We start from the raw sequence: 21140 nt of genomic DNA, 5'->3' as shown, positions 1-21140 counted from the left end.
GTGAATCATATCAGAATACCGTGTACATGTTTGTAACAGCCGATATTTTTCACTCGGACCTGATAAAATCAAACAGCCCGCTTAGAAAAACAATATTGACATACGTTGAGGTCGTAGGTATATTATGTAACAATTTCAAACTCGAGCCCAGAATGGCAAGCAAAACGTTATGAACACAATTGTATTTATAGTTTTATTGAAACGAATACAGTAACATTAACATAACTGGAACAGCATTATTTTTCAACTCATAGATTTACACAGGTAATGCGCAATATATAATATATGAGATCATTAAATAGCACATCTAAATACTGTTCAAATAAATAAGTAATTTGAAGACAAGATAATAGTTTGCATAAGAAACTGTTTCATTTCAAGTTACATATAATAAAAAATAGCTGAAAGAAAAACTGTGTGATCCCTTTCACAGTAATGCAGTTTAATAACTCAAATAAGATTCGCTCTCTGAAAATCGGGCGAAATGCATGCGCGGAAAGTGTCGTCCCATATTAGCCTGTGCGGACTGTACAGGGTAATCCTTTATTATACTTAACACATATGAATTAAGCCCCGGTGTACCAGAGCTAGGCTCAAGTTCACATTCTGCTGTATCTCGCCGGTGGTATTATAACCTCTTAGACATTTTTTTAAGTTACGACAGTTAAAGCTATGCAACCCGTATCCCCTGGAACAGTTTACAAGAACAGCTATTAGAGTGTAATACAATACACTATATAAAGATCTTATACATTAAACGAGTATCTTTTTCAAAGTATTATATATTCCTGCAAATGCAAGTGGATAGGTTATCATTAGCTATTACTAACAAATATTAACAGTTATAAGCTATTTTTTATCAAAATATATCTCAGCTTTTTGGAACATAATACCACATTCAAGAACGGAAATATATGTATCTTATCTAATATGCATTATAATTACGCGCCAAACTGTAATGTATAGTACAAACTATTTATACAATCTACATCAAAAAAAGACTTCAATCGAATTTGATGATGTGAAACACATGTTATTAAATAGACGGGAAGCCGAACTTTTGTTTTCTCAAAATCTTCCGTAAAATGGAAACAGAAAGTTTAAACGATGCAATTATGACTGCATTAACATATTACTCACGATTTTATTATTTTAATTACCAAACTATATGGGTTTAAATTAGATAGCAATAGCGCACGTTGACATTCTAATGGTATCAACTATCTGACAATTATATTAATTCTAAATAAAAATGCTACAATAACTAAGTTTCTTATTTGCCCCCTTTCATGAATAACGTTTATTTGTTAACACATTTGTTGACAATATAAACTTAAATGATATAATTATTTATCACAAACAAACATAGGTGAATCATACATAATATCCTAACCCATTTACTGGCAGGAACAACTCACAGTCTGTCTTAACATTATGATGTCAGCCTATAAAAATGTTGATATCGACACGTGTTTAATAATGCCTGCAATCAATAATTAAACACGCATCCACCTGCCTAGTGGCTGCATCATCAATGTAAACACCAAAAAAACAAAAAACAAACACGTGTTACAAACTAAACAAAGTTGTGACTGAATTTTTGTCATTGTGTGTCATCATTAACAAGAAATAATTAATAAATAACTAAGCACGGATTGTCTATCTTTTGTATCTGCGATTTTAGCCTTTTCTATTACAAAGCGACAAAGCGGCCACTGTGGTTTATATGGGTGTTTGAACAACGATGCTGATCTAACATGACTACTTGCATTTAATGCGGTTTTGTTAACGTATACATGATTTGATAAAGGCATTGATATAAGATAGGCACGTGCACTTAATTGAGATTGCCTCTACAATGCTTTGATCCCAGGTTTCTATGTTTGTTATCGTGGTGACTATCATTACAGCGCGCACATGTTTCATGAAAGATTTTATTAAACCTAAATATCGATTTAAAGTGAGGTAATTATGTGACGTTAATTAAACTTTAATATAAAAGTGAAAGCGAAGTAAATGTTTAAAAACGACAATCTTCATTGTCTCGAGCCGTTTGACACTGAATCACATTATGTTTTTTCAAAATCTATATTAGTTAAGTCAACACGCGAAACATATCATCGTTATTAATTAAATTAATAATAGCCTCAATTTCCTTGGATCAAAATTTTACAAAGGATGTGTTTGGTTACTGTTTGTGTTACTCTGCTATGAAGTCGTCAATTACTTGTAACATGTGATCGAAATTGAATACATGTCTTCAGTTCATTTAGATTGTTGATTTGATTAACTACTACTTGTGTGTTTGCATAACCTAATTGTATATTTTATTTCAGAAATGGTATTTCCAATTTTTGTTGACACATAAGTGAGAGTATCTATGCTTTAGCACAATCAGGTGATTCGGATACCTCACGATATAAAAATAGAAAGCATTAAAGAGGCCTTTTCACAGATTTTGGCATGTTTTGAAGTTTATCACTAAATGCTTTATATTGATAAATGTAAACATTGGATCTAAAAAGCTCAAGTAAAAAATCAATAATACAATTTAAAAAAGGAAAAAAAAGTAGACCGCAGCAGGGCTCAAACAAGTGACCCCCGGAGTCCTGGAGTAAAAACCAATTAGACCGCTCGGCCATCCTGCCAAGTATGTATGAGAGACGTACTTTATACTTTATATGAGCAATCTTCGTAGTTTCACAAAATTAAACGACATCAACAGAACTCTCCAAATTATGCAATCGTTTCGCGTTTCAACGCTTTATAATTTTCAGGTTTTTAAATCGTCAAAAGATGCATATTATAGCAGTATTAGACCATGGTAAATGTTCAGTATTACTTTTTCCTCACAAATATCATAACTAAAACAAAACTTTGCGAATCTGAAACAACTTTTTTCAATTTTGTCAATTTACCAAACCGTGAAAAGATCCCTTTAAGCAGTATACCCGTAGCATTTACATTTGAACAAAATCCCCTACATTGCCCGATACGTAATTTAAAAAAAATATTGTTGTCGTTGGAGGCAATGTTATGTTGGAGATTACTATAAGTAACTATGTTACTGTAGTGTGGTCCTTGTGCACCATTGTAACGTCTTACAGTGTTGTCAGCACAGAGAGCCCTGCCACGAGATATATATATTCATACATTCTGTTGCACCATATAATGCAATTTCACTTTATCATGATTAATTGGTACCAAATAATACTATTAAACGTTTGTACATATACGCTCTGCGCACTATTTCATGCAATTTCACTGCCACAACATTGCCCACGTAGTTTTTAACGCGTGTGTTCACCATATCAAACCCTTTAATTGTCAATGTTTTAGCATGTTTCATATTTTTCCCGTGTCTCACATCATACCGTGGAGATCGTGCACACCCAACCGCACAATTCCATTGTCCCTTTCTCAGTTTGCCAGTTGTAGAGCACAGGCTGTCCGGTTGATATACTAGGCACATTTTTATTCGTATTGCGTCTTTGTTATAGAAAGAGAGATCCGTCCACATTGTACCGTGGTTCTCAGTCCGTGACTAGTCGGCGTTCACGCAGAATGCTATCTTGTCAAGTTGGGTATCGATATCCGTCTCTTCGTATATTGATCCCTGAAAAATTAAGTTTAAACAATATAGCAACACTTTTTGCGTTTATTTTCTTTCTTATTACAATACAGTTGGTGTTGTTTACTTGTATTATCAACATAAAAATACTTTATAGCATTAAATCAGATTTTCACATTTTACGTTGCTTTTAAGAATTACGTTAAAAAAAAATGAAACACCATACATTCTACACGAGATGACCAAGTGCGTCCATCTATCATGTTATTCCATGTAAAGGTTTTCACGTACTTGAACATGTTGAACTTGTGTGCAATAGAATCACTGATGGCTCTAAGCCTATGTGCGATGTCAATCCAAGCACGTTGATTGTCATTTCGGTCGGCGGTTTTGCTGTTATTAATGACCTTGTTCAACCCGACCGTTGGAAATGCTGGTCCATCTTAAACATTAAAAAATGTATTTACCGGCATACGAATCGCGTTCAAAATTTCCGGATCGAAGGAAAAAATACAACAACCACAATTCAATACAAATGAGACATTCACATTAATCATACATACATATTTCATCTTATAAAAGTTATATATATATATACATAGTTATGACAATAGCATCATCGTATACGGTATTTCTGCTTAATCCCTTTAAAAAAGTATTAATGTGTACATGAAAGGGAACACTTTACTCTCCTACTATTTATACAAATGAACATTAGTAATCTGTGATGTCATGGCCCCCACCGCCGTCAGTTTCAACATCAGATGATAAATCGCTTCTCACGCCTGGCCATTCCCTGCAAGTTGGCGAAAGTCTATCAGAACTCGCCGGTGTACATTTCACTAGTCCTTCTAAACGTAACTGTGTACGGTCCGGTTTTCGAGTTGGCAACCACTCAATGATTTTCTCAAAAAGGTTTGTGATTTCATCAGCTTCCTTCGTTACATCTTCAATTAATGGATGTGTACTTTCTGCTTGCGGCGTTTTTGATTGCGGTGTTGGGTTTTCCTGTTGTCTCGTGTCATTCTTTTAAAGTTTAAACTTTTTGCCTGGCTGCTTTGGTTTGTCTTCTGAAAGAAAAAAATAAAATACCCATTATTTCAACAATAAAATAGTGTTCATGTATCATGTATTTAATATGTATGTATAAAATACGAAAGCCATGTATGTAATTGCATGTATGTAAATACAATAAAATATAATAATATAAAACGTAAACCTCAAAAACATGTATTGAAAAAGTAGCAGATTTAAATTGTGGTAATCTTTTTTAATTGAGATACTTTTGTTCTCCTTTGTGTTTGATATTTTAACACATGGCGAGTTTGACGATAGCAACAATGTCAACAAAAAACCATGTGTAAATCTTGATTTATTTATATTGAATTTTTGACATCACAAGTCCTAAATCCAGTAAATATTTTGGATGCATGGATAAATAGTTTACTTACTTTTTGCGTTTGAACTGATAACTGAAAAGATTATAACGTCGCAATATTATCCGTTATCGTAAAATATAGGTCACACGTGAATCGTTGATGACAGGAAAGTACACATGAATCGTGTTTTATATAACATGCGTCAGTTTAAAATGCTGCAATAGGTGGACTTCACCTGGTGTTCAACATCAAATTCGCAATAAATTCAATGGTCGGAACAGTGTTTTGTCAGGTAAATTAAGAGTACATCATTGGGAAACCAATGCCATATAGAGAAAGCTTTAAATATAAAACAAAACTCTTAAATGACTAATGCTACGTATGCCACAAATGAACTTGTTTTTGATGAAGCACCATTCTCTCTTCGTGCCATCTCAACTCGAAAGAAACATGAATATATTCTAAATCTAATTTTATACGTTTGGACAAAAATAGTGTACTTGATTTAAAGATGTCTGAAGCTACACCGGAATCGTTTCAGAAGGCCGGGACTCGTATCGCTTATAGAACCGCTGTCGCCACTCTGCCTGCCAGATGACCCTTTCGCTTCCAGTGCATGTATATGCACCCAAGTACGAACGTCTGGGTGTTTATCATGATCTTTATCGATTCCATCATCAGGTATATTATTGGCTACGCTTGCCTCCGTATGACTCGGGTTCACTTTGTGCGCGTGAACTTTTTAAATGCTGGGGGTAGTACCATTTACAGATTTGTCGAAGTCCTTTCTGCCTTTGTCGCGATCGCTTCTAAAACTTTATATCATGCGTCCCGTGAATCGCCTAAATCTAGATGCTTTCCTTTTGTAAGACACCATTGATTCTTGGTCCTCGTCCGTGTATGGACAAGAATACGCTCTGGACCTTTTTAGACCAATTTTGGGTGATTCTTTGGTTTGTATTGTTTACCATTTCTGCTTTGACATTATACATTGCACCCATAGGGTGGCATCTTACACGTTATCTTTTATTGGACTGTTTCATCGCTGCAAATATGATGTTATTCTAGTATATAAATGATTCAGTGTACTAAACTATCTTTGAACAAGTCAATTTATAGAAAGGAAATATGAGAGTAATTGACTTATTAACTTTCATGTTATTAATATTTAATTAAAACCATTTAATAACAACCAATATAACCATCTAACACTATCTGTTGAAAATGCCTCTATGCCACATTTAGGCCAGCCTCATGTGTTGAACATCCAAGTTCTAAATAAATAGTTATTCGTTACACTCGCTTTTTAAACATTGAGTAAATACAACATGTAAATATAAACATTTAATCAAAGCATGCGCAGTGTGGACACCAATTGTATACGCGGATATTTTTAAGCTTATACATTTAATGCTTTATCAGCGTCAACACATCTCGTCCACTATTTACAGTAATTTGGAATCCAAAGCCAGCGCTCATCTCTATTTGGGACAGATTTGTAAGAATGGCCATGCACATATATATTTCTTGGTTAAGTAAAACTAATTAAATGCACTGTTGTTGTTGTTTTATTAATTGTGAAATAAATCGTTTGAAATTCTACCCACATCCTTAATGTCTATTGCTCTTGATTACATTTGAACACAAACACATCCATAATTATAATAGTGAAAAGTTTGTATTGAAACGAAAAATGCATTTGAAGGAAACCATGACGGCCGTTCTAGATTAGTTTTTTGCCATTTCAAAGGCCGGCTCTGACGATCAACTCCAACAATATTCCCGTTGACATAAATGCGCAGACATGGAAAGCTCCTAAGAATCAAGAATATTGTGCAGGCCAAATAAATTGACAATAAAGCACGCATTAGTTGTACGTTGACTTACGTCAATTATTTTATCAACTGTCATTGTTAATGTTTATTTTTCAATAATAATGCGTTCATTTGCAAAACAAGTCTTTTATTTAACTGTGTCACGTAGTGCACTATATAGGCGTTAACTGATATTGTTAATTCACGTTTATGTCTATATCAACACCATGGAAGTTGCAAATTTTCGCAATTTCTTTCATATCGCTTATGTTTGTTTGATTACAGTTCCTATCTAGCTTAAACTTTTAAAACAATTTTTCATGTTGACTTACAGTAAGGAGTTAATATCTCGCTTATGACGTAGAAACCGATGGAGTAGACATGCTTAGCAAATGTCAACGCCACAACCAACCGACTTCAATGCAAAAAAAATAGGTTACACAAACACAATGCGGACAAGCGTGGCCTAAATGCCAGTATATTTGCCGTCTTAAATCGAGGAGCTAAGGTTGAGCACTTCTTAGAAAACAATAGACACTAGGGGTCTATTTTCTTTTCCTCAGGGAGTCCTTTTATTTATTAGATAATTGCTTTACAAGAATATGTGGTGTTAAATGGCAGAAGACATTTTAATGAACAGTGTTTTTAATTATCTGCGTCTTTATTCCACCAAACAACGCATCAACTGATTCAGCATTTTAACCAATCATGGCGCCTTCTTCTTAACGCACATGGCGACATGCGCATGTTTTGAGACTAAATCTAGAATAAGTGTGAGTTAAGCTAGCCTTTGAACTGGTTTAAAGCTCCAAACCTTCCAATACGTTGACCTCAGTTATAAACATGCATAGTGTTGTGGTGTATGTCTTCTATATAGAAAAAGGGAATTATTTATTATTTGAACGAAGCCGACATGAACATGGTACTCCATTTGATAACGTCACCCGAGTATGATATCACAACATGTAAATTGATACATGTGTTATTTGAAGCAGTATTTCCGTTAAATGTATTTGCCACACTGTGTAAATACCATGTGCGAAGACAGAAGCATCTACATGTATTTATTCAATTATTAAAATAATTGTCTTCTTGATAGCGATTTCAAAGTTAGAGTAGGTAAAAGGGTAAAAACTCTTCTAGAAATTTATTCGATATATTGAAAACGAACTTTTTTTGAGAAACATAGCTGGCATTTAAACAATGGTTGTTACAACACATTTTCATTTGCACTGAAACTTTATCTACCATTCCTTTCATTAGTAGCATTCGTCGTAATTTAAAAGAGTTAAAACATTAAACATGTAGTAAATAATACATTAATTGCACGTTTATCCACTGTTTAAAATAAGTTTAAAGCTTCTTTTGTTACGTTTAGAGCGCAATTCTCGGTAGATTGAGGACGTTTTATTGTACATAATATATCATGGCTACCGATTATTTGAGTACAAGTTGTCGAAATAAAATGCTTCTTTTGGGGATCGTTCGGGATTAAATGAGCGGAACTCGGCCAGTAACTGTTGCTGCCTACTGCAGTTCTGACGATTTGTGTAAGGATTTCGATAAGACATTCCTTCTTTCAGGACCTTTCGGGATAACATGGGCGGATAATTGCTATGAATTCCTGATTGGCATGTTATCGCAAAGTTGCTTAAGATTGCGGAAAACAACACGAAACAAAACCAAATGTGTCGGTTGAGACGCGGAATGATGTCGACGGTTTAAGAAATTCCTCCCAAAATATTACCGATAGTGCTTATACGTTGCGGATACATCGTAGAACATGCAAAATAATTTATGATTGGTTGTTTTTTAAAGAATGATAATATCTAACCGATCGGCACCTTTTATGACCCGATGTTTATAAGTTCGTATAATATACAATTGACATAACTCTCTACTAGTCATCTTCGCTGAGCATTATTTGGTCATTGAGCATCCTGCACGATCCCCTTGAGGTACATTTTACATTAACGTTATTAGCGATGGGCTTCAGAAAGTTCCAAAGAGTTTTCGATAGTTTGCGGAAGATCCCGAAAACGTTCAAATTTTCATTCAGCGAAAATATAGTATATTAGGAATATTATGTGTGCCACAGTTTTTTTCGATTCCGAATAGGCACAGAAAGTTCCAGAAGGTTGCAGAAGCATTCAAGAAAGACACGAAATTATCCTAGATCGTCGCGAATAGACCAGAGACCTCCCGACTTTACCAAATCGACTTTCGTTAACCATTCGCTAGCCTTGAAGGAATGATTAAAGGGATATGTTATTTGAAAATAAATCAAACCCACTGCTCAAGCTGCTTAAACACATAACTATTCAGTCAGCCCTACGTCCCCAGTAGATATTCCGAAGATCGTACAAGACTTCTTCGATTAATCGTTGAAAACACAGAAATATACAAATAGACTTAGCGTTTATATTGGTGTACGGTCAAACCCAGCAGCAATACATTAGAAAGAAAAACAAGATAACATTTGCATTGTTCTTTGATGAATAAATCCATAGTATTCAGTTAGATTATATAGTATTGCATTAATGGTATTAGTGATTATTCAACGACAAACGCCAAACAGTTTAATTACGCAATTTATTATCTTAAAAGTTTGGCATAATAATGTCAAGGCTGGGATCAATTGTATTATACAGGTTCCCCCGAAAACGACATTTTGTACTTAAATTTCACGCCGTTTTCGGGGGAACCTGTATAATACAAGTAATCCCAGCCTTGACATTATTATGCCAAACTTTAAAAATAATAAATTGCGTAGTTAAACTGTTTGGCGTTTGTCGTTGAATAATAATGTTTATTCGCTCAAGAATAAAACGTATTATTCAACGCAAACGCTATTTTCCTAAGGGATCGCCGAACCCCGAACCCTAATTGTATAACCCATCCTACCCAGCCTACTGTAACACATAGACTCGTCCACTAGGTACAATACCACTGCCCGTGCAAATTAATTGTCGGTCTTTGACTAGCTCGTCGCATCACAGGGTAAGTCGCGCTATGGTTTACAAGTTTACATTTTCCACCCACCCTCCCACTTAATTTGTTATTGTAACACGATGCTTGCCAGATGTTTGTTATATTCCAGTGTTGTCGAGAATTACGAGCTCTATTAGAAACCCACATCGTCATGGCTGGGACTTAACAGCGTACGGCACACCGTCAGTCTGTCCAATGGTCTACTTAGTTCGGCCCCCGACGACAAGTTCCTGCGTAATTGACTGTACCAGTGTTAGAGGATTTGCTAGACTTTGATCAAAACTTTTACTTTTTGAAATTCCAACCACAATAACCAGTTATGTTTGAGTTACACAATGTCCACAGTTACATGTTAATATTAGTTTGCTAATACAAGTTTACTCAACAAACCACTAACAAGATAAACCGATCACCGGTGATAAACGAACAGCTTACTTATAAAACCATAAAAAGAGTCTTGTTAATAGCAAACGAAAAGCGAACAATATTATAGACAATAATTTTAAATTAAATATTGAATTGAAATTTTATAAACTCATGTTGACAATTTAACAACATGTAAGACAAACTTTTACACTAAAATACATGTTCGCTAAGTTGCCACAAAATTGTCGCTATTATCTCAGATTCAGGCTTTGTTCAGAGTAAAATGTTTTTATGACAAATGCCAGATACACAAATATCGGGTTTCAGCTAGGAAGATAACAAACCGTGAATCACAACAAAAAACAAACTAGAAAGTAGATACACCTAGTTTAGAATGTAAAGTATTGGATTTCCGTGAGAAGAGATTTTGATATGATAAAATAAAAGTGTACCAACAATAATGCAAAACTAAATTAAACAAAGAATTGAAGCTTGCTCAATAATACAAAATGTAAGCCGCTTTCAAAATGACACAAAACTGCACTACACCACAAAAAGTTGAAGTAGACTTTAGCTGTTTATTTATAGATTCAAATTTCGATAACCATACAGACACGTGATCGATCGATCTTATAACGAATCCTACATTTAATCTTATATCTAATATACAAAATATAATTATATTTCCCCGAAACTGTATGTACTTATTGTTTATATAATAAATATCAGTACGAAAAACATTTTGAAAGTATACATAAACATCGAAATGCATTTAAAATAATACTTCAGACAAATTGTTGAAGACCAAACGCGTGGTCGTCCTATCTTGAATCTAAGAACGCATAAATATAAATAAATATGTAAACTTATTTTGATATACTAAAATGTACATGCGACAAAAACAATTTAAGAGGTGCTCATTTAAAAAGAGCTAAATAAAAAATTACACAACCATTTTAAATATTAAAATGTACAAGCGACAAAAACAATTATAGAGTGCTCATTTGAAAAGCGGTAAATAAAAATTTCACAACCACGTACAACAATTTAATAATTCATAAATTAGTGACTTACTCGGATGATCGACCAGCACATAAAAATTTAAACTTGTAAACCCTTGCGCGACCTACCCTGTGATGCGACGAGCTAGTCAAAGACCGACAATTTGCACGGGCAGTGGTATTGTACTTAGTGGACGAGTCTATGTGTTACAGTAGGCTGGGTAGGATGGGTTATAAAATTAGGGTTTGGGTTTCGGCGATCCCTTAGGAAAATAGCGTTTGCGTTGAATAAGACAGTTTATTCTTGAGCGAATAAACATTATTATTAAATTGACAACTATTCATGTCTATTTATAAAGCGTCGAAAAATGTAATAAACAAAGCATTATTTATTCTTCACTAAATAATACACATCTCGTTTATAATATCCGAACGGCTTTGCTGGAGAATACCTACATGCGTTTGATAAATGTGAGTATTTGTAAAATTAGAAAAGTCCATGGTATGTTATTTATTGTATTAGTTAATAAACTATAAAACAACGCTGAGATATGTAATTTATTATTGTACCGACTATAAAATGATGCGCCAAAAACAACAAAAGAAGTGTGCACAGATTTGCTCTATATGTACATTGTTATTTCATGTAGCTATGCTAAATTTACAAATAAATTCAAGGCACGAAAGTACGAACAACAACTCAACAATAACAGAAATTGTGTTCTACTACAGAAGAGTCGAGCCCTTGTGAGGTAGGTACAGAAGAGTATTTACTGCGCAAGGAAAGATATATCGATATACAAAATACGTGTATACAAGGTTTATTGCAAGCATCAGTAACTTGATATTTTAAAAATAGCAAATTTAAGTAACTTGATATTTATTATATATCAATTATCAGTAATTTGAAGTTAAATTATTAGCAAAAGATTTTCGGTGTCTAGCTATCAATTCAGAGATACAAGAGTTCATAGATCTCTAGAAAACAATAGATTTTCAAAAGTAAAACTAAGCAGGCGTATTTAACAAATACCAATATATTCTCATATTAAGCCGGTTGAAAATTGGTATTCAGGACGAGGAAGTTTAAATGCATCCACAATTGAGAATGTTAGGTATGAATGCCTATTCGCGTGTTATATTTAAAGCATGCAGTAAATAATTTGACAGTTGCTACTTTTATCTACACGTACTTAACATAACATCAACCTGAGATTGTGCAAATGTTTGTACCAGGTCTATACAATGCAAAATGCTTATGTAATCACAATGACAGCGGCTTATCATCAAAACATGCGTCCTGATAATTATTTTGACAATCCAGTTTATTTCAATACATGATTTACTTTTTATCAATGGTTATCTCCTGACACAATATAAATACTATACTTATTGTGCATTGTGTATTTTATAAATGTAAGACCTTTCAATTAAATGATTTACATAGATGTATGTCTCAGCTAAACTGACTTATGTCGGTTGCAAACTAGCAGTCATATAGTCTTAAATAGCTTAAGTAACAGTCACCGTCTTCTGTATGGTTTACTTGTTTCAAAGTAAAACTCTCGTTGCCTTTGATTTAAATGATCTTATGTGATTAACTTTATGTGTAATTAGATACAGATAAAGAATTCGATATACATTACGATGACTCGTGATAGTTAAATTATTGTCATACATTATAGTCAAGGCGGATATATTTAAAAATATGTTCAAGTTACAGTTATTTCAATCACCTTTCACAGTTGGGGCGACCTCAGTCAACGATCGGTTCGTCAAAAATGGAGTCCTGCAACCGATGCAAATTAAAGGTTAACAGCAAAATAAAAGCACACATAAAAATAACAAACTAAATACATGTATACATTAAGAGTCGGATAAGGGCGGCAATTGTAAACTTTCTTCTATATTTGTTTTATATGTCAGTACACGCTGTATTAATTTTACCTCGGAAGTTTTAAATTGTAACAATATCTTAATTAACAATATCATACTGCTTGAAATACAATTTATACGGTTACCCATCCACGTGGCTGTCTGTTAATCCAGTCACGGAATCTTGACCTGAAATACTGAGTGGCAAAGATCGTAATGGAATTCTTGATCCTAAATGACGTTCTTATGATGTACCAGTACACTGCCACCTTAAAATAAACACCAAATCGTTAGCAATGTGCATTTATATGTATATAAAGGGTTTGGAGTTGTTTTTGTTGCGAACTAAAATTACCAATATATGATGTCAAGTTAGTTAAACGACACATTTCTTTAACTCAACTTGACTAGCGTGGGTTAATAATAACTTCTAGTCTGATAAAGTATCATAGTTTCTTGATATTCAATAAAACTTCTAAATCAAAGTTTGAACGTTACTATGTATAATATATTGGATATGATTGAGTGTTTTTCAATATATTACTGCTAAAGTGTACATAAATAGATCAGTTACACACATGATGACTCCACGACACGCGTTTAGACATATATGCCATTATTTGAAGTGTGACCTGAAGATTGACCTTGGCATCTTAAATAGAGACGAGAAAAAGGTTAACGACATTCCGTTACGGCAATTTTGTCATTGAGGTTAGTGATTCTAAAAATCCTCGATGAATAAAACAGTTACAGCATGGTAAAGATTTTCGGACGTTCGGACGAACACATGCATAAATGGCTCCCACCTTGTCTGGACAACAGTTATAATTTATATATTTGATCTTTGACCTCTTTTATCTTGGGAAAAAAGTCTTTTTAAACATGTCGCCTCAATATGATTACCATTACAATTAATTATAACATTACACACTAAATAATGAACGCACATTTCGGACAAATAATACTCACAAGATTGTAGTTTTGATATTTAAGAGTTATATTGCCCAGGAAACGGACTCGATAGCATTTATATAAGCCTGAGGCTTTCGATGCAATCGAGTAAAATAAATAGGTTTAAACTAAGAGTTATATTAAAATATTGATATTTTGACAAATGACCAATTGTCTTGAGTGTTGCGTTTTGTGATAATCTAATAGGAATGGTTTTAAAATTTCCTGACAAATAATTATCTTACTGACCTGACATTCTTAAGTGTGGTGGATTTGGCGTTTGACCTATACATGTGACACTGAATGAGCTATAGAAAGGGGTATGGCGTGCACATACGCGACAATACTACATAAATGTGATGTCGATTTACAACTGCACGTCAGAAACATTACTTGCTTGCAAATGTCAGCTTACCTGATCCCAGCCAATGGTTTTGGCAGCTTCTCTAGGCAACGCTTCCACAAACTGCTCGAATGTGGTCGATAACGCAATATTTGTGGCTATATCAAATATATATTGCGACGGATCTGAAAAGTTCGACATGTTCGACACGTTTGAATAAAGTCAGCTGTTGTATAATACGGCATGGAAAGACGCAATTTAAAAAAAAAGTAAAACCTGTTTAACAATAGATACGTTTAACCAGGGTCGCTCAGTATTTTGACAGTCATCTAGCTGACGGTCGTTAACGTTTGGGTCAATTAATTTTACCCAATTAAAAAGTAATATTTCAACTCATACGTTAATTTCAAACAAATAATTTTGCTAAATGTGCAATAAGCAAGTTTGTTATAATATATGTTTACTGATGTCTGTATTTAGATTGCTTAACGTTAGTTAAATGAATTGAATTCGTCAACATGTACACTTACCGACACTTTCAACAGGGGCTTGTAATTTACGTTTATTCAAAGCGTCGGCAATCAACCTTAATCTGGCCCCGACCTCTTTGGCTTTGGGATCATGACGAACACCTTGAACGATTGTTTTTATAAACTGATTTCGCTTACGTTACACGTAGAATGAACCACCAAATTATCGTCGATTGATCTATAATGTCTCATATCACCGCTTTCACAAGAACAAAACTTTAGGTAGATCTTCACTTATCGTACAACCTGTTGTACATCGCTATGAATTTCAAATAGGGAAAATTACAATAACATTCACTAATCTCGTTACATAACACTGGAACCAACACAATAGTCATCCAAATAATTCATGTTTCATGTAAACATACCACAAATTATAAATTAATTTATTAATTTTTTTGTACCATTTAGTAAGATTATATTTTCACCAAAGTATCAACACTGCGATTGTATGTGTCCAGAATAAAGTTTGAAAAATGCAATAAACCTTAAAGACGTACTACAATTACAATATAATTCACAACAATTCTGCTGGTATCAGCTTCGTGAAAACTAATATTTTAATACGGCCATTTTTATTCGCATAAAACACGGAAAATGTATGCCTCATATAATTTAATAAATTAGACTTTTTTGGAGTTCCCCAAATACGTACCGTTTGCTTCAGATTGATGTGTAAACTCTTCACCTGTGTAAATAACAAAATCGTTAGGTGGTTATTTCGTGTCATATCGCTACTGATCGCTACATGTAATTACTGTTCAATGGAAAAAAACTTGTTTGCGTTTTTATTTACAAATTTAACATTTTAACCTTTTCCGTCCTCTTCGTCAAACGTGCCATTATTTGTGAATATAACATAATTTTTTGGTGATTAATGGGATATCTACCGCTAGACTGTGCTACGTGTGTTATCACGTTTTGGAAATGCTTTTGTACAAAACAATCATTTTGACGCATTTATTTCCAGATTTAACATGTGTACCTTTTCCGTGGAGTGGGTACCTTATCCTGTCATGTAATAAAAGTATTTAAAATGTTACATGTTAAATATATACGTTTGGCAGATTCAAAATGTGTACCTATAGCGTCGGCTTCATCTGCGTCATCCTCATCTGTTATTTCCCAAGATGATTCAATAAGTTGTGCGAACAGTTCAGTGGTTGTATCAAACGCATAACTTTTGTCGACAGAAGCCGTGTTTTCATAAGGCTTAGCATCACATTGACCCTCTTCTGCTTGCGACGATGGAGCGTCTGAATTATTTTTTTTTTAATTAGAAAAAGTGTGAATGTCATAGCATATCAAACTTGGTTAATAGATTATGTTAAAAAAATTTGAAAGAATATGAGAAGTCAAATCAATTAGATCAAATAGATTTGTCACGATATTTAAACTATTGTATAGTTTGCATTTAATACTGAGGGTCTAACGGCGGAATTTCTTTCCAAATTGAATATTTACAAGGGTCAAAACCTGGGTGAGACAACTAAGCAGACAAACAATACTGACAAAGTCAATCTTCTAGCATTTGTTTCATCCCGTTTTTCTATTTGGTTAATCTCGAAACAACACAAGTATTTGCGAGATGTTAACAATATGAATTTAATTAAATACTGCAGGGGATAATGAGTGCATTCGAAAGTGATTGCTTTCATTTAAAACATGTTGTTTTATTAAAGAAATTGTTCATTCCCATTATGTGCGCATATGTATAGTTAAAAACAAAATTACTTGGTTTCAAAGCAGTCATTGTTGCAAGGCAGATCTTGCAAATTCTACACGGACATAAGGCCTAACAAAGTTCATTGTTGCCATTTAATCGACTGACCGTAATTATTTTGTACCAAACATTTTTATTTTTTTCCGAGGACTAGTTCGAATTTTAGATCATTTTTGTTACACTCAAACATCTAAATATTCGTTTAAATATGCTTTTACATAAAAAAAGATTTCATATTTCGGAGATTCTTGTCTTGTTATATCCCTATTTAAGTTGGACATAAAAAATCGAAATCATAAAACAGTAACACAAAAAAGTTAAAGGCCCATAAACCCTCAAAAACAACGAATATTTCGTACAATATTGCTAAAAATAAAGTTAACACATACAAATAAATTAATGTTCCATTTAGCAATAGCCAAAATTTCAACGCTAGATGTAGTCTTGTAACACGTCTGATTTAACGTAGATACAAAATGCTATATTTTTTTTTGCCTAACAATATATTAAAAACATGTTCATGTACCAAGTTAGTGTTTGTGTGTCGTATATTAGATATCGTTCCGCGAAATTACAATGGAATAAAGGGCTCCACACAAAAATAAAAACGAACATTTTGTATCTCTTCAAATCGATGTTACCATACCACATATATCGTTAAAATTTTGACTATTGCTATAAGAAACATTGATTTTTTATGTGTTAACTTTATTTTTTAGAAATATTGTATAAAATATTCGTTGATTTTGAGTCTTTATGTTACTTTAAGCTAACATACCTACACATTTTTTAATATTTAAGTGAACAAAAAAAAGTTGACAGTTAACATCGTAGATTTACAAACATTCGGTCATACAACTTTAAGTCGAGGTGTATAGTGTAAATTGTCTTATAAGGTTTTAATCTTGGTGTTTTTATCATACCGTCCACATGTAAAAGCATTAAATATGATCAAGGTTTATCGATCTGTTACTGAACTGTAAATGGCGTTTATATATACAAATATTTAAACCGCAATCGATACCGAAAATTATTTTTGTAAAGCACATGAAAAACGACTTTAAAACAGATTGTTAGTGATAACAATTTATTCAAGTGGCTTATAAAACTGTATCTGTAACTAGGTTTGCAAAACGACACTATAAGATCGTTGAAATGAATTAAAGTGATATTATGCGCATCTAACAGTATACACTTATTTCATGGATGCGCGGTGAACAGTCAAAACTGTTTCCCAAGGTATCAGGGATGACTTTGGTACTGTTGCCTGAGGCCGATAGGCCGAGGGCAACAGTTCCAAATGTCAGCCTGATACCGAAGGACAACAGTTTAGACTGTTCACCAAGCATCCATGAAATAAGTGTTTTATTACCTGATCAAATTTCCAATATAGAAATAACAGCAAACTAAAATTTTATTAACACACATCAGTAATCGATAAAATAAATAATTTTGACTGTTTAACTGTTAAATGACGTCATTTTTTCGAGGAAATGACGTCATTATTCCAGCGGGCAACAGTTCAAACTGTTGACCGGTCAACAGTTCGATATTCACCGGTAACAGTTTAAAACATTGCAAATTTCTTTTTCGACGAGGAAATAGCAAAAAATAATTAATTATCATTTATATAAGACATCAGGTAATAATATATCCTATGTTTATAGGTGTCTATCGCAACCGTTGTTTATTTTTGGTGTTTTCACTTCATATACACTTATATTTGTGAATGCAGCATCAACATATTAAAACAATATCCCGGAAAGAGAAAAAATAATGCATTTGAATATCAACCGTACTTTCGTTTTGACAACTGACGACAGAAATTATTAAATGTACGATGTGAATCTAAATTTAGTTTTAGTGCAGATTCGTTCATACGACACACGAACACTAACTCCGATCCTAATAAAAAGACTGTTCCGCTCGGCTTAGAGGACTGGGACAGTCATGTAAAATATCGAATTTAATATATATATTTTTATTAACAACTCGTAGCAAGATGAGTTGCATATAATTGGTCAGTTACCAAATTTTAACTAACTCTTTTGACCTGTTAATTCTTTTCAGCAAAAATACGCATAATATCACTTTAACTTGTTGTATACGTATCAAATTTCACACTAGAAGTTTGTAATTTTGAAACTCACGTTCGATGGGTCCAGGGGAACTTTTGTAAGAACTTTGATCTGACGGGTCAAACGGAAAATAACCCGAAGCCTGCTGATTACTTGCTGACCTTTGCATTTCTGTTTTAAAAACATGTATAAATGTTATATTTTAATTAATCAATCTTAAGACGTGAACACTAGTGAAAAACAAGCACATTCGTTGAATTGATATCCGCGCCAATTTCAAATTTGTGACAAACGGACGGGTGGAATGACGGACGGAATGACGGACGGACGGACGGACAACGCCAATTCTATATCCCTTCGCCTTTGGCTTATTCGACTGTCGGAGAAAGCACATACAATGAGATCAGTATGTATTATAAAATAAGTTTTCATGATTCAAGTAATCACTATGTATACACAACTTTACGTTGTTTTATGCACGTGTTTCTTATAATATTAACATATTTACAAAACAGCCGAGGTCACAATACATAAAATATAAGGTTGAACAAATAGCCCTGTATATAAACGCGAAAAAATTATAATATTTACCTACCTGTTACACTCGTTCGTATATTCCTTATAAAATTCGAATATTATATAGTGTCGTGTTTGATTTAAGACTGCACTGGTTTACGAATGTGTACAGTGTAATATTATGGATTGTATTACAATGAATATTGTCCGGTTTCCGTTTCATCACTTACAATGTGTATGATTTGATTTCAGCAAAAAAGCGTTATGTTAAACGAAATGTATGGTAGTGCGTTCGTTTGAAAACAGTTCTTTTGTACTAGTCAATCGTCTATTTGTATGTCGTTCGATGCCGATTTAGAAACATGGTATTACTATCTATCATAACTTAAACCGTATTCGGTGAGACATTTTGATTTTAATTTAAAAAATATTCGTTAAAGGTTGTTTTCGAGCAACCGGAAATATATTTCTGTATAATCATATCATGTACAACACGTATCATGAAGCATATGATGACACTCACACTACTCAAATAAAACCAGATATACTGCCTATGAATCATCGGCGTAACACGATATCACGTAAGAACTACCGTTGGCATTCATTGTTACTTTATCATTTGCTATCATCATCGGAAGTGTACTTAAATATTGGTATCCAATTAACTAGCATTTCAAAAAAGGTTTCGATTAAGTTGACGTATACTTTTGTAGAACTGTAGACACTATATTCGCTATAAAAATCCTTCCTTATTTGTAACTTTCTTTTTACTGATTTTATACAAATTCTGGTTATTTTTTACATTACTTATTTTTGTATAGATGGTTTAAAGAAAAAAATGAAATTTTCCTGTTTCACTTCAAACACTTACCACGAAATAAATATTATATATTGTAAACAATATAAGTATTGTTTTAATCGGACGTTTAACTTAAACTAGATTTGGTCAGATATTTTTAATCAATTATGAACATCAATGCACATGTTTAAAAAAATAAAAAATCATAATGATAATTAAAAACTAATCGCTATGGATTGTTAAAGATCCTCTTAGAAAGAGTTTAAGAGAGACATTCTATGTAAATAGACCGCTTGCAAATAGGGTCCCCTCCCAGCTTGAATATATGGGACATGTGTTGTTGTTTTTGTGTTTGTGTGTGTAATGTGTAAAAGCCACATGTCTGTTTTGGTATTTTTGCCGCTGGCGGTTTAAGTACTTTAAATATTGGACTATTATGCGAACAAAGGAAACACTTTAATATGGAACGCCTTCACTGTCTTATAATATCAAAACGTGTGATATTACGGCAATCTGACTGGGCATGAATGCCTGTAACCATTATATATACGCATAATCACAATATATAAATACATAATTTGAATATATACAGATACAGCATTAATATATTAAGATATAATTTTCTTATATATATATATATATATATATATATATATATATATATATAGATAAAATGTAAAAATATACAGATACGAATGCATTATACACAGATGATCTTCCATTATATAAAGACATTACTTCTTTATATGAAGGCAACATATCTTTATATGAACATAAATCGTTAGGTAATAACGATAACAAATATTTTTGCATTATATATAGGCATAACTTGTATATATAAAGGCAAAAGACCTTTAAATAAACATAAATCGTAATTATATAAACACATATCGTCTTCATATGCAGATAAAATTTAAAAAATACGTTAAAAAGCTTAAATTAATTTATGTAAATATGTAATCTCAACACGTAAAGATAAATTTATAGTACATAAAGATTTTAATGTTTGGTATGATCCTAAATAATTGTTTTATTAAGATAATTACGTTATTACATAAATCCATACTAAGTTAAGATGTTGATGAACATCTAACATAATTACATTAATACAAAATTTCGTAAGCAATATATATGATCTTAATGAATAAAGATAACATTAAATATACGAAGCTTTTATTACACACGGGAGAAAATTTGTTTTGC

At 33.0% G+C, this 21140-nt stretch overlaps 1 protein-coding gene across 1 annotated transcript; it reads right to left on the bottom strand.

The window, feature by feature from the left end:
- Positions 1–11666: 11666 nt before the first annotated feature.
- Positions 11667–19669, bottom strand: LOC127850190 (uncharacterized). Its single transcript, XM_052383023.1, has 8 exons — positions 19218–19669; positions 18695–18793; positions 15904–16077; positions 15477–15509; positions 14822–14923; positions 14364–14476; positions 13144–13266; positions 11667–12911 (listed from the first exon to the last, which is right to left on the bottom strand). Exons 2-8 carry the CDS (start codon positions 18789–18791, stop codon positions 12879–12881), a joined length of 675 nt encoding a protein of 224 aa, XP_052238983.1. The 5' UTR covers positions 18792–18793; positions 19218–19669; the 3' UTR covers positions 11667–12878.
- Positions 19670–21140: the final 1471 nt, after the last annotated feature.

The sequence above is a fragment of the Dreissena polymorpha genome, chromosome 11 (assembly GCF_020536995.1).
Source record: "Dreissena polymorpha isolate Duluth1 chromosome 11, UMN_Dpol_1.0, whole genome shotgun sequence".
NCBI lineage: Eukaryota > Metazoa > Mollusca > Bivalvia > Myida > Dreissenidae > Dreissena > Dreissena polymorpha.
The sequence above is the reverse complement of the archived record's forward strand: the minus strand, read 5'-3'. Positions and strand labels throughout refer to the sequence as shown.